The sequence below is a fragment of the Pyrus communis genome, chromosome 15 (genome assembly GCF_041283825.1).
Source record: "Pyrus communis isolate YQ-2024b chromosome 15, ASM4128382v1, whole genome shotgun sequence".
Classification (NCBI taxonomy): domain Eukaryota; kingdom Viridiplantae; phylum Streptophyta; class Magnoliopsida; order Rosales; family Rosaceae; genus Pyrus; species Pyrus communis.
In genome coordinates, this window is record NC_142579.1 from 1,153,536 (window position 1) to 1,167,483 (window position 13,948).

Here is a 13,948-nt window from a genome sequence, read left to right on the forward strand (position 1 = left end):
ACAAAGAAGTCAATAAAGAGAAGATCGTCTCCACTGATTTTGAAGAACCAGAAGTTGTACCACCGATTGAGCAACAGCCTGCTCAAACAATCACAACAACTCCAGTGCACAGAATTGCAAGGAGTGGTCCTACATCTAGTGAGGAAAGCAGCTCCTCAACTCCAGTGAGGTTAAGGAGTCTCACAAAGATTTATGGACAAGAAGAAGAAGAAGAAACCAACCTTTTCTGCTTGTATGCAGACCACGAGCCTTTCTCATTCAATGAAGCTGTGGAAGAAGATTGTTGGAAGAAAGCCATGGAAGAAGAGATCCATGCCATCGAGAAGAATGACACTTGGGAGCTGACAAAGCTCCCACCAAATCAGAAGGCTATTGGTGTCAAGTGGGTTTACAAGATCAAACGCACTACAGATGGGAGTGTGGATCGATACAAATCAAGGCTTGTAGCAAAGGGCTACAAACAGAAGTATGGAGTGGACTATGATGAAGTCTATGCTCCAGTTGCGAGACTTGACACGGTAAGATTGCTAATCTCTCTTGCCGCACATCATAAATGGAAAATTTATCAACTAGATGTCAAGTCAGCCTTCCTTAATGGAGTACTTGAGGAAGAAGTGTACGTGGAACAATCGGAAGGCTTCCAAGTACAAGGAGAAGAAGATAAGGTGTATCGTTTGAAGAAGGCTTTGTACGGCCTCAAGCAAGCACCACGAGCTTGGAACTCAAGGATCGACAACTACCTTCACCAAAATGGATTTCAGAAATGTCCATACGAGCATTCAGTTTACATGAAGAATGGTGAAAAAGGGGAATTCTTAATTATTTGTCTCTATGTAGATGATTTATTGTTTACAGGAAACAATGAGGCAATGTTCCATGAGTTCAAGCAATCCATGTTCAGTGAATTCGAGATGACTGACAATGGATTAATGTCATACTTTCTTGGCATAGAAGTGAAGCAAGAAAGTGATGGTATCTACATCTCTCAACAAAGGTACATGAGAGACATATTGAAGAAGTTCAATATGGACAAGTGCAACACTGTCAATACCCCAGTCGCAACTGGATTGAAGCTGTCCAAAGGAGGAGAGGGTGAGTTTGTAAACTCAACAGTGTACAAAAGCCTCGTTGGAAGCCTAAGGTACCTTACAATCACAAGACCTGATATAGTTTATGGTGTTGGACTCGTGAGTCGATACATGGAAACACCAAGGGAGTCTCATTGGCTGGCCGCCAAGAGAATTTTGAGGTACATAAGAGGTACTCTAAACTATGGTCTATTTTATAATTTTGGTGAAGATGCAAAATTATTTGGTTATTCAGATAGTGATTGGGGAGGTGACCAAGATGAAAGGAAAAGCACAACTGGCTATGTGTTTTTTCTAGGATCAACAGCTTTCTCATGGACTTCAAAGAAGCAATCAATTGTTGCTTTGTCATCATGTGAAGCCGAGTATGTTGCTGTAGCCTCAACCGTGTGTGAGGCAATTTGGTTAAGAAATCTGTTGAAGTCAGTGTGTCATCCACAAGTGGAATCGACTGTGATTCACGTAGATAACGTGTCTGCAATCAAACTTGCAAAGAATCCTGTTCAACATGGAAGGAGCAAGCACATTGATACCAGGTTCCATTTTCTAAGGGACCATGTGAAGCAAAAGACAATTGAACTTGTCTACTGTCACACCAAGGAACAAGTGGCAGACATCTTCACAAAGCCATTGCCAATTGAAACATTCCGGCTACTGTGTGAAATGCTAGGAATGAAGGCGTTTTGATTTGAGGAGGTGTGTTGGAAATTCAACTCAAAACAAGTTGGTGCTAGCCATTGTTGAAAATCAATGTCAAAGTTAGGCATGGAAAGTTAGGCAATGTTAGGTATGGTTGAATAAAAATTATTAGGTGCAATTAATGTGTTTTGTGTGGTAATAAATAATCTTAGTTTAATCATTTGGTTTGCTATAAATACCCAAGTTCTCAAGCATTGTATATCATCCCATCCGAATCCCACTTCCAATTGTGAAGAAGCTTGTAAGCTTTCTTATTCCAACAGTTTGTAAACCTTTTACATATATCAAAGTCCAAGTGTTTTGCCAAAGCTTGTTGCTTCCCTCCTTTCTCTATTTCTTTCTTTGTCCAATTTTATTTGAGAGTGCAAAGTGCAAGAGGTGTGATAGAGTTTGTAAACTTATCACCCACATATTTTGGTATTGAGTTAGTAAACTGTCAAATACCAACAGTATTAGGATCTAGTAGTATTCTTTTTTATTTGTAAGTGAGAAGTCTCAAGTTCAGTTCCGTAGATGGCGAGTTTGATTCCACATCATTATGCATTCAATTGTGTGGCTTATCGCAATTTGGTTTTTATCATGTCATTAAGAACTATTATATGCAAGAGTACACAAAACTATGTTTAGGAATACATATATGTGTGCGCGCGCGCGCGCATATCATCAGGTATCACCAAGGCACAAAGCGATCCATAAACAAACACACAGTGTCTTCTGAAAGCGAAGAAGAGTCCAAGTCCCTCTGGATCTGAACCATCCTGTAGCTGCTCTCCTTTCTTGCTTCCTTAAACTCTCGTTGTTCTTGCTGTTGTTGTTCAGCTTTCGATGACAACACCAATCGCTTCTTAGCCCCTAACTTCTCTTTCAGCTTATTCAGCTCGCTCATCCACGACTCTGCCACTGCAGCCATAATTTGGAACTACTTGAATGCTTGAAATATGCGGCCTACTTTTCTGTACTGGTTTTCTGGTTTATCAAAGCTAACGAGGAGAGCTGGCTATATGCCTCTAGGGTTTATATAGAAGAAGAAGAAGTTGTGGTCTTCCTCCGGTTTGGAAGAAAAATCAGTGTGTGCCATGGCCGTTGGATATACGGTCGCACACAGGATATAAATTTAGGGATATTCGATGGGAGGAGGGACAGAGAGAGAGAGAGCGGAGACGTGGGTTATTGGGGTTCAGCAAGTGAATGAAAAGCGTCCCCGTGGGCGCACAGCACTTGTTTGTTTAGATTGTGGGAGACTTGGCCAATTGGTATTCAATGTATTCATCAATTAGATTTCTTTAAACCAACTCCAAGGGGTTAAAACCTAAATTTTTATTTTAGAAAATTATTATTTTGAAAATTCTAGCCTAGCGCCGCCTAGGACCCGTCTAGGCGCTAGACGGTTGGTCACCACACCTATTAATCCCTAGGCGTTTGTAAATTACGAAATGGTGCTTAGACATGCTTAGGCGTCCACTTAGTCCGACTAAACCCGCATAATCGCGACTCCCGCATAATCGCGACTCTTATTTAGATAGAAAATAGATAACTTTTGTTTTCCATTTTATTTTATAAGACACTTGTTGAATACTTGGATGAACACTCATTATACTCTACTTCTTTGTGTTGTCAATATGTTGTAATATTTTTGACTCTATATGTCATTCTATTTTTCAATTTATGTATTCCTATACAATATGTATTTTTTATTTATTGATTTATTTTTTTTAAACAAACGATATTATTACACTAAGGGGAGGGAGGTGAGCTTAGCCTTACAATGAGCTAGCAATAATGTGGTTCAAATTCTCCTTTGGTGAAGAGTCTTAGGTTCGATTCTTACCAAAGACGAATTTGAACCACATTATTGTTAGCCCATTGTAAGGCTTAGCCACTCCCTTAATTACTGTAGATAATCTCATTTGTTAAAAAAAACACTTACATAAAAAACATATAATAAGTTTACTTAAATCCGCTTAGGCCCCTATCTAGGCGCTAGGCTCCAATACATTGCCTAAGTAGCATCTAACGTCTTTTAGAACCTTGCATGTAACTACCCATTTCGAAAATACCCCTATTGACGAGAAGGTTGACTTTCGTCCTTGGATACGTTATAATTTCTCGTTTATTTTATTTCCACAATTCTTATTAATACGAACGCATAGGCACGATCGGAATTAAATTTGGAGTTAAAACGAAGCTTCCACAATTTTTAAACTACAAGGGCAAATTGGTAATTTCGCATGCGGAGATTTTCTCCCCACTTTGAGCCTCTACATGGCTGAGACGTGGCACTCCCCATATTTCTTCTTCTTCTTCTCTCCCGTGACCTCTCCCCCTATCCCTCTCTATAACTCTCACTCACTCTCTCTACCCTTTCCTCTCCCATCTGACGAACACACACACTCACATACAGACTACAACCACGATCACACCATCATCTGGACCTTCTTCTTCCTTCCCTCACCTCCCTCTGACTCTCTCACCCTCGTTACACAGTACATTCACTGTGCAAAAAGTAGATCCGGCGAAGGTCCTGGCTATTTTCCGGCCGACCCAGACCTGAACTCGATCTCATCTTGGTATATTCATGTTCCTTATCTTCATATCTTTATTTTGGTTGTTGAATCATTGAAAATGGTCTGAAATTGAGCTCGATCGGAGCTCGGGAAGGGCTGCCCAGATTGTGGCCGAACCCACGGCCTGGAACCGGGTCGACCCGACCCGTGACCCTTCGGCCCAACTCTAAACCCAGCCCAAAACTTTGGGCCTATATAGCCAAGCCCAAAACAGATCCAGGCCCAAACCTAATTCTAAAACCGGCCCATCCACCTATTAGCCCAGGCCTAATACATTAGGCCTAAACCAAAGCCCAAAACCCAAATTGAGAACCGGTCCAATCCACAAACCCAGTTCCACGGTCGGTGCGCAGCTGTGAATGGGTGCTCGTGGAGCACACGCGCCTCCGCGGGCCAAAAAAATTATCATAGATGGTAGGTAACCCAGCCCAAAAAAATTTATGGTAACATGGCAAGCCTCTGATAACAAAAGTACAATTGAAAGCTTGATCGGGAAGTGGTAAATAAGCACCAGGAGCAATTCATTGAAAAATCCACAAACTGAAAACTAATATTCAACCTCCTTTATCATCATCCACAGTTTCAATTCAAAAGAAGTAGATATAACTGGCAAGTCTTTGAAACTGTTCAAAACAAGTAGATGTAATTTGTGCCAAGTAGGGACACAAGATGGAATCATGGTAATCGATTTTAATACAAAGAACGGTTTTGTAAGGAAAGAAAGAAAGACAGAGATGAATCATATACCTCCTAAGCAAGTGTTTGTAAAGACCACCTAAGATAGCTGAAAGTGTCAAGATTTCCTTTCATTACCTGTGTTTAAAGAAAAAGACGGCAATTTCTGCTTTCGGTCATGTTTCCTTGTTTAACGAATCTCATATGCATAAGCTACCTTAATTGGCATCCACATTTTCACCTCAAGAGATATAATTCCACACTTAAGAAACAAGGATATAGCATGTGTTAATTTAAGTTTGCAATAAGTCTCTTATAATTTATTCAAAAAATATATCAAAAAAACCGTGGCGTACGGCGATACCGACCCAAAATACTACGAAGCTGATCCAACACAAAAAGAATAAGAATTTGCAAACTATTTCAAACTTCTGCTGCAAACACGTCATCCTGCTTATCTGAGTTTCCGGCTGCCTGAAATCTTGTGCCTGCATCGCCAAACCAATCAGTAACACAGCATACATAAGAAAACGAATCCTACAAATCTTCCAGCTAAGAAAGCGAGGGCGGAAGCAGCACCTTTGAAGGACTGCGATCCCGATCTCGGTCTCGGTCTCTCTCGAATTGCTCGCGATCGAGGACAGGAGCAGATCCAAGTTCCAAAAAAACCGAACTGGATTGTTTGACACGAGACTTTATTCCAACTGGATAATTTGCCACATTCAAATGGGTACTATCCAAAACTTGGACCGAAATATCTTCAACAATTTTTTGAATAAATTTATATTCAGGCCTCAAGTTTAAAAGCATAAAATAGAACATTATTATAATTAAACTAGAAGAAATCCGTGGATGTTCCATGTAAACAATATTTCAAGTGCAGACAGACAACTCTACCTAAGAAAAAGAAAGTCAAAACATTTGGACTAAATCAATAATATTAGATTATGCTAGAAGAAACCCCTGATATTCCACGTAATAGTAAGATACTAATCATAAAAAAACAATAATAAAAATTCTTTTTATGACAAAATTGCCTCTGCACTATTTTAGGCATTCGATTCGGCTGGTTTTGAACTTTTTTGTTTGGAAAAGGTGGGGGGGGGGGGGTGGCGGCATTTGTGTTCCATTCTTTTTGGTGAAGTCCGTGACCCCAAATGGGTTGTTGACATTATATATTAAGTATAGATGAATGGTGTTTAGCTATGCGTTGATAAATTTTATAGGCCAAACATGATTTACCATCAAGATTACCAATAGTGTCTCAGTTTAATCTCCTACTACTCGGTATTAGATTTTACTACAAAAATTCTCTATTAGGAGTGCAAACTCTCATATATTTGTTGTATATTATTTTATCATATGACCGATGTGGGATTATATTCTCCAATATGTGTTTGCTTCACATACTAATAATGAATAACATAGACAAGTTTTCCTATAATATTGTGAGGGAATAATATCAAAATATTATGAAAAATGCTAAGCATAATTTCTCAAAAGTGATACTCTCTATGAACTTTTTGCCACCTCATTTTTTACCACAATATTTTATAATGTTGGCAAGGGAACTAACATTAAACTATGAGGTGTGAGAGAGCTCATGAAGAGAGTTCCACTTTGAGAGGGTTTCCTTAGCATTTCTCAAATATTATATATTTTTGTTAGTCTTTTTAACTAAAATAGTTGCTAAAATTGTTATAACTCTTCATTTTGGTTACCGAAATTTAAAATCGATAAAAGCGGTTCTTGAGAGTGTCCACCGTTAATCACTTTGGTCATTTTGTGAGAAATCTCAGCTAAACTGGAGAAACCACCAGTTCAAGTAAAGTGATTGATTTGACAAAAATACACTCAATTTAACAGAGATTTTTTTTTCACAAAATAATCAAAATAATTGACGATGGACAATCTCAAGAACCACTTCTATCGATTTTAAATCTTAAAGAACAAAGTAAAGAGTTATGGTCATTTCAGAAAAACCATTTTGGCTAAAAAGCCTTCATATTATGCTTATGAATTGAAGCTTACTAGTACATAGAGGTCAGAAAAATACCCGTCGGCCAGGAATGACCAGCCAGACAAATTTGCTGCTTTTGTAAGAGTTTCTCTCCATCTCAACACCTTGTCCATGTTATCTTTGAGTTTGCTTTCATGGTCAGCAAGTGCCTTACCGAAACTCTTTCTTTGGTTCCTCACATCGGATGGATCCACCTTGTAAAAAACTGGAAAAACCATCTGCTGCAGTTGTTCTTTACAGTGAAAGATGTGAACGAGTTCATCTAAGCACCAGTGTGAGGAAGCGTAGTTTTCGGAGAAGACAACAAGAGAAATCCTTGACTGCTCGATTGCTTTGAGAAGCGCCAACGATATTTCCTCTCCTCTTTGAAGCGCCTCGTCGTCTATGAAGGTTTTGATTCCCTTCTGAACCAAATTGTTGTACAGATGACCTACAAAATTGTAGCGGGTATCCTCTCCTCTAAAACTGAGGAAGACATCATATGTCCATGAACGGGTGCAAGAAGAAGACGAAGAGGAAGACGCTCCTTCCTTGGTCGTTGAATCCATGATCGTTCGATTGCTAAAAAGGATGAGATGCTGAGAGAATAAATGTCAACGACTGATCCATCTCTTGTGTTATGAACTTATGATAAGGCCTGTTTTCTCAACTTCACAATATGCGAAGCAGTTTCCTTGCCATCTTCCACGCTGACCTGGTCAAGGAAATTATAATATGCATTGGCATGTTCTAGGAAAAACCTGAATTGAAATTTAAAACTTTGACCATTCTTCCAACAGTCATAATACACATGGTATTGGCAAGTTCTAGGAAAAATCCTGTATCGAGACTTTTCAATCCAATTCATACACATGCGTATAAAACTATATGCACATTAGCATTTCTGAATCATGACATCAACATAGAACATTTCTAGCATCGTTTATCGGGTGACATTATTGTGTAAATCATTTTACTTTCCCTCTCCCACCTTTTATTGCATTTAATGTACCGTAAGCTTTAGCATCTTGTAAGTCATAACCACATCAAGCATTTGGCCTCAGTGGTATCTTCCTGGAAGATGAGGATGATGCAGGGAGAGCTACACTTGATCACTTTGGGTGTGAATTCGACGGTGGTTGTCACCTGGGCTTTTGCTTCAAAAGACCAGAGACTGAAGCACAGTGTGTTGAGTTGTAAGTGCATTTCTCGCAGCACACCTGCAGCTGTTCAATGACTTTCCAGCACCTGCCAAGTATAAGCACTAGTTACAAAGTAAACATTAACATAAAAACAGATAAACATTAAAAGCACATAGTGCATTAGAAGCATCATAAACGCATAACATTAGACGTTACATTAACATATCCCAGCTTTCAGAATGCAAATGCTACGAAAGGACAGCTTACATGCTCCAAATGTGGAAAATTCAACTTGACTAGGAGGCCTTAAACTCCATGTACTCTTCTGTGTTGGTTTGACAATGATGTAGTGAAAGGTGTTGCATCAATTACAGAACTTTTGGCTATAAACAACCAGAGGTGTCCGCTTTTATGGATAAGGCATATAGGAGGAAATATGTATGAAGAATAAAAAAGGATAGCTGGAAGATAATGCTCTGAGTAAGGTCATAACTAGTGAATGTGACCTCAGATTACCACACCCGGTTCCCATGACAGCAATTAAAAAATGGATTCAATATACCCGTCAGATTCATCACCTAGCTATTACGATGCACATCATCATAGCCCAAATTCAAATTTATGGTAACATGGCAAGCCTCTGATAACAAAAGTACAATTGAAAGCTTGATCGGGAACTGGTAAATAAGCACCAGGAGCAATTCATTGAAAAATCCACAAACTGAAAACTAACATTCAACCTCCTTTATCATCATCCACAGTTTCAATTCAAAAGAAGTAGATATAACTGGCAAGTCTTTGAAACTGTTCAAAACAAGTAGATGTAATTTGTGCCAAGTAGAGACACAAGATGAAATCATGGTAATCGATTTTAATACAAAGAACGGTTTTGTAAGGAAAGAAAGATAGAGACGAATCATATACCTCCTAAGCAACTGTATGTAAAGACCACCTAAGATAGCTGAAAATTTTCCTTTCATTACCTGTGTTTAAAGAAAAAGATGGCAATTTCTGTTTTCGGTCATGTTTCCTTGTTTAATGAATCTCATATGCATAAGCTACCTTAATTGGAATCCACAGTTTCACCTCAAAAGATATAATTCGACACCTAGTTGATCTTAAAAATAAAGAAATACAGAGACAAATCTTATACCTCTTAAGCCACTGTTTCTAAGACCACCTAACAAAATCAATTTCCTTTAACTAGTTATGTTGACAGAAAAAGATTGAAACTTCTGTTTTCGGTTATATTTCCTTATTTCAAGAACCTAATGCAAAAAATCTCATATGCATAAGCCAAGGGAACAAACAAGATGTGAAGTTAAGATAGAACTTCAAGTCACTACAGCTGGACTGTATCCACAGGTATCGGTACAATTCCTCCTCGTTGGAGATCATAGATTTACCTCCATGGTGCTAAAAGAAAGTTTTGTCAAGAAAACCGCTTGTGGAAACTGTTTGGGTGCGTTTGATAGGGAGGATTAGCTTGGGTAGCATAACTCACTAGATTCAAGGCATATTTAAGGGAAAAATGGAACACAACTCCCAAATTTGTCCAAGGTGAATGTTGAGGACGATGATCAGAGAGGAAAGTTTCCCCATCTAATCCTACCTTTTTGCGGGTATTCGGATGGACAACTTTCCTTCATGAGTAACATGTCTTCTACCTTCAACTTGGATATGCCTTGAATCTAGCAATTATCCCATCCAACCCAATCATCCCTAACAAACACACCCTTACCGTCTAATCGTATAAATTGAAAAGAGCCAGATTATATTTTTTTTTTAAAAGCTCAGGAAACAGTAAAACAAACAGAAGTTGTAAAGCAAGCACCCAATCACAATGGTAAAACCCCTGAGCAGCTAGAAATCAAATCACAATGCATTTTATATTAATTGCAATACGATGGAGAAATAAACAAAACTTGTTCTTGAATGAAAAGATATTCGATTCGACCCATGAATTTTAAAGCTTCACTATTGGGAAAGAAAATGGAGATGGTAGAAATGTTCCTCTATTTTTTCGGCAACCAAACAATGTTTTCTCGGAAACCAAACAAGTGATACAGATAATAATAAAGAGAAGAGGAGGAAAAAGAGGACGGAGGGGCGTACTTTTGAGGGAGGAAGTGGTTCTTGGAGAGGCATGCTTGAATGTTGCAGGCTTCTTTCTTGCAGGGCTCTTTGCTTTCTTGCCGCGCCATCTCTCTTTCTCTGAAGCATTCGATCGTCGGAAATGGCAGCTCCTGCGGTTTCTAATATTTATTGAAGTCTCGGCGACGGACCGACCTTCCCAGGTGTGCCGCTTCTGTCATGGACTAGAAATTTTTTTATTAGGATAGGAATACGGGATCATCACGTATTTTGATGTAAGTAGAGAAAAATTTTATTTTTTAAATTATTAATTTTTTAACATATATTTTATTGTTTATATAATAACATGTAATGTATAGTTTATGTTTTGATTTCATTGAAAAATCTCTCGATTATTCGTTTTCTTTGGGAACACTCGGACTCCGTCGGACTCAAACCGATTCGATTTTGGAGATTTTATTTATGATCCTCTACTTCCACAAAATTTCTAATTTTACCTTCTATATTGTGTCTCATTTTACTTTTTCTATCATTTATATCCCGAATTACTTTATTATATCATTTGGGTTGGTAAATTTTTTACTTTTGTTGAAATTGTGTCAGTTAGAGTTGTCATGGAGGGAGTTTATGCTAATTTTAGCGGGTGTTGGTTTTGGTGTGTTTTTCTTACCAATGTAAATTTTGTGAACTTTTGTAAAGGGTAGAGGGTCATTGCGAAAATTGAACCATTTTCGAATCATTTTCACTTAACAACCACTATGATGTGAGTCTAAAATAACAAAGCTAAGGTTATTTCCAACTGAGCCGGCCAAATAACTATATGTCAAAACATAATCCGTTTTGACACAAAATTCATTTTTGATAAAGGGTTGGGCCAAAAAAATTTGAGACCCACTAGGCCGAAATATGTCTTTGCTGTGCTTTGCAACTCCAACTTTTGACCCAAATGTAATGGGATGAAAACATAAGAAACAAGGATATAATGTGTGTTAATTTTAAGTATGCAGCAAGTCTGTTACAATTCATTGAAAAAATAAAATAAAATGCAAAATGAAAATTATCTATTTTCTGTCTAGGTGAACCTGACCTAGGCATGTCTGGATGAGCTAAACAGATGCCTAGTCGATTTAGGCAAGCACCTGGATGTCATTTCTTAATTTCAAACGCTAATCAAGCGAGTTTCCAAAAAAAACGCTAAAAAAACCCAGGCGTGCGGCGAGACGGACCCAAAATACTACGAAGATGATGCAATACAAAACGCCTAAGAATTTGCAAACTATTTCAAACTTCTTCTGCAAACACTTCCTGCTTATCGGAGTTTCCGGCTGCCTGAAATCTTGTGCCTGCATCGCCAAACCAATCAGTAACACAGCATACATAAGAAAGCGAATCCTACAAATCTTCCAGCTAAGAAAGCGAGGGCGGAAGCAGCACCTTTGAAGGACTTACCACATTCAAATGGGTACTATCTACTTGGACCGAAATATCTTCAACAATTTTTTGAATAAATTTATATTCAGGCCTACAAGTTTAAAAGCACAAAAAAAGAACATTATTATAATTAAACCAGAAGAAATCCATGGATGTTCCATGTAATCAATATTTCAAGTGCAGACAGACAACTCTACTTAAGAAAAAGAAAGTCAAACATTTGGACTAAATGAATACTATTAGATCATGTTAGAAGAAACCCCTAGATATTTCACGTAATAGTAAGATACTAATCATAAAAAAACAATAAAAAAAAATCTTTTTATGACAAAATTGCCTCTGCACTATTTTAGGCATTCGTTTCGGCTGGTTTTGAACTTTTTTGTTTGGAGAGAAGGGGTGGGGGGCGCATTTGTGTTCCATTCTTTTTGGTACAAAATTTCCTACTACTCGGTATTAGATTTTACTACAAAAATTCTCTATTAGGAGTGCAAACTCTCATATATTTGTTGTATATTATTTTATCATATGACCGATGTGGGATTATACTCTCCAATATGTGTTTGCTTCACATACTAATAATGAATAACTTAAACAAGTTTTCCTATAATATTGTGAGGGAATAATATCAAAATATTATGAAAAATGCTAAGGATAATTTTTCAAAAGTGATACTCTCTATGAACTTTTTGCCACCTTATTTTTTATCAAAATATTTTATAATGTTGACAATGAAACTAACATTAAACTATGAGGTGTGATAGAGCTCATGAAGAGAGTTCCACTTTGAGAGGGTTTCCTTAGCATTTCTCAAATATTATATATTTATGTTAGTCTTTTTAACTAAAATAGTTGCTAAAATTGTTATAATTCTTCATTTTGGTCACTAAAATTTAAAATCGATAAAAGTGGTTCTTGAGAAAATCCATTGTTAATCACTTTGGTCATTCTGTGAGAAATCTCAGCTAAACTAGAGAAACCACCAGTTCAAGTGGAATGATTAATTTGACAAAAATACATTCAATTTAACATAGATTTTTTTCATGAAATAATCAAAATGATTGATGATGGACAATCTCGAAAATCAATTCTATCGATTTTAAATCTTAAAGAACAAAGTAAAGAGTTATGCTTATCTTGGCTAAAAAAACCTTCATATTATGCTTATGAATTGAAGCTTATTAGTACATAGAGGTCAGAAAAATACCCGTTGGCCAGGAATGACCAGCCAGACAAATTTGCTGCTTTTGTAAGAGTTTCTCTCCATCTCAACACCTTGTCCATGTTATCCTTGAGTTTGCCTTCATGGTGGGCAAGTGCCTTACCGAAACTCTTTCTTTGGTTCCTCACATCCGATGGATCCACTTTGTAAAAAACTGGAAAAACCATCTGCTGCAGTTGTTCTTTACAGTGAAAGATGTGAACGAGTTCATCTAAGCACCACTGCGAGGAAGCGTAGTTTTCGGAGAAGACAACAACAGAAATCCTCGACTGCTCGATTGCTTTGAGAAGCCCCAACGATATTTCCTCTCCTCTTTTAAGCGCCTCGTCGTCTATGAAGGTTTTGATTCCCTTCTGAACCAAATTGTTGTACAGATGACCTACAAAATTGGAGCGGGTATCCTCTCCTCTAAAACTGAGGAAGACATCATATGTCCATGAATCGGTGCAAGAAGACGAAGAGGAAGAGGCTCCTTCATTGGTCGTTGAATCCATGATCGTTCGATTACTAAAAAGGATGAGATGCTGAGAGATTAAATGTCAAATTCTGATCTATCTCTTGTGTTATGAACTTATGATAAGGCCTCTTTTCTCGACTTCACAATATGCGAAGCAGTTTCCTTGCCATCTTCCACGCTGACCATTAGTCAAGGAAATTATAATATGCATTGGCATGTTCTGGGAAAAACCTGAGTTGAAATTTAAAACTTTGACCGTTCTTAGGCGACACACGCAAGGCATTGGTATGTTCTAGGAAAAATCCTGAACAGAAATTTAAAACTTTGACCATTCTTCCACATAAGCAGACTTTCCATTTTAGCGGTGATTAGTCAGATGATATATCAGTCTGTTTCCAGGAGTATATCAAATCATAAATCAGCACATCAGTCTCATGTTGTAATTCGCTTACCTGATACACTTGGAAACTCAGCAAGCACTAACCAAAGTTCGCAGGAGGTTTATACAGTGGCCACTACTGATTCAAGCAATACAACTGTGTGTTCCAATGGTACTGATGGGATTTCAGATTCACAG

The 13,948-nt window shown here is 37.9% G+C and overlaps 1 protein-coding gene across 9 annotated transcripts; it reads right to left on the reverse strand.

Moving 5' to 3' along the window:
- Positions 1–5,303: 5,303 nt before the first annotated feature.
- Positions 5,304–13,514, reverse strand: LOC137727886 (disease resistance protein RPV1-like). 9 transcript variants are annotated; one of them, XM_088686420.1, is made up of 4 exons: positions 8,017–8,166; positions 7,083–7,740; positions 5,606–5,730; positions 5,304–5,514 (listed from the first exon to the last, which is right to left on the reverse strand). In XM_088686420.1, the coding sequence occupies exons 2-4, from the start codon at positions 7,592–7,594 to the stop codon at positions 5,450–5,452; spliced, it is 702 nt and encodes a 233-aa protein (XP_088542546.1). In that variant the 5' UTR covers positions 7,595–7,740; positions 8,017–8,166; the 3' UTR covers positions 5,304–5,449. The 9 variants fall into 9 exon arrangements, 8 of the variants coding, with proteins under 8 accessions (XP_088542546.1, XP_088542542.1, XP_088542543.1 ...); XM_088686416.1 differs by having other exon boundaries at positions 5,606–5,819; XM_088686417.1 differs by lacking the exons at positions 7,083–7,740; positions 8,017–8,166 and adding an exon at positions 12,900–13,514 and having other exon boundaries at positions 5,606–5,819.
- Positions 13,515–13,948: the final 434 nt, after the last annotated feature.

Coding starts and splice junctions, on each gene's coding strand:
- LOC137727886 (XM_088686416.1), bottom strand. CDS start 7,594: ATGGATTCAACGACCAAGGAAGGAGCGTCTTCCTCTTCGTCTTCTTCT. Junction 5,820..7,082: donor TGGTCATTCCTGGCCGACGG/GTATTTTTCTGA, acceptor TTTAAACTTGAG/GCCTGAATATAAATTTATTC. Junction 5,515..5,605: donor GGGATCGCAGTCCTTCAAAG/GTGCTGCTTCCG, acceptor TTGGCGATGCAG/GCACAAGATTTCAGGCAGCC.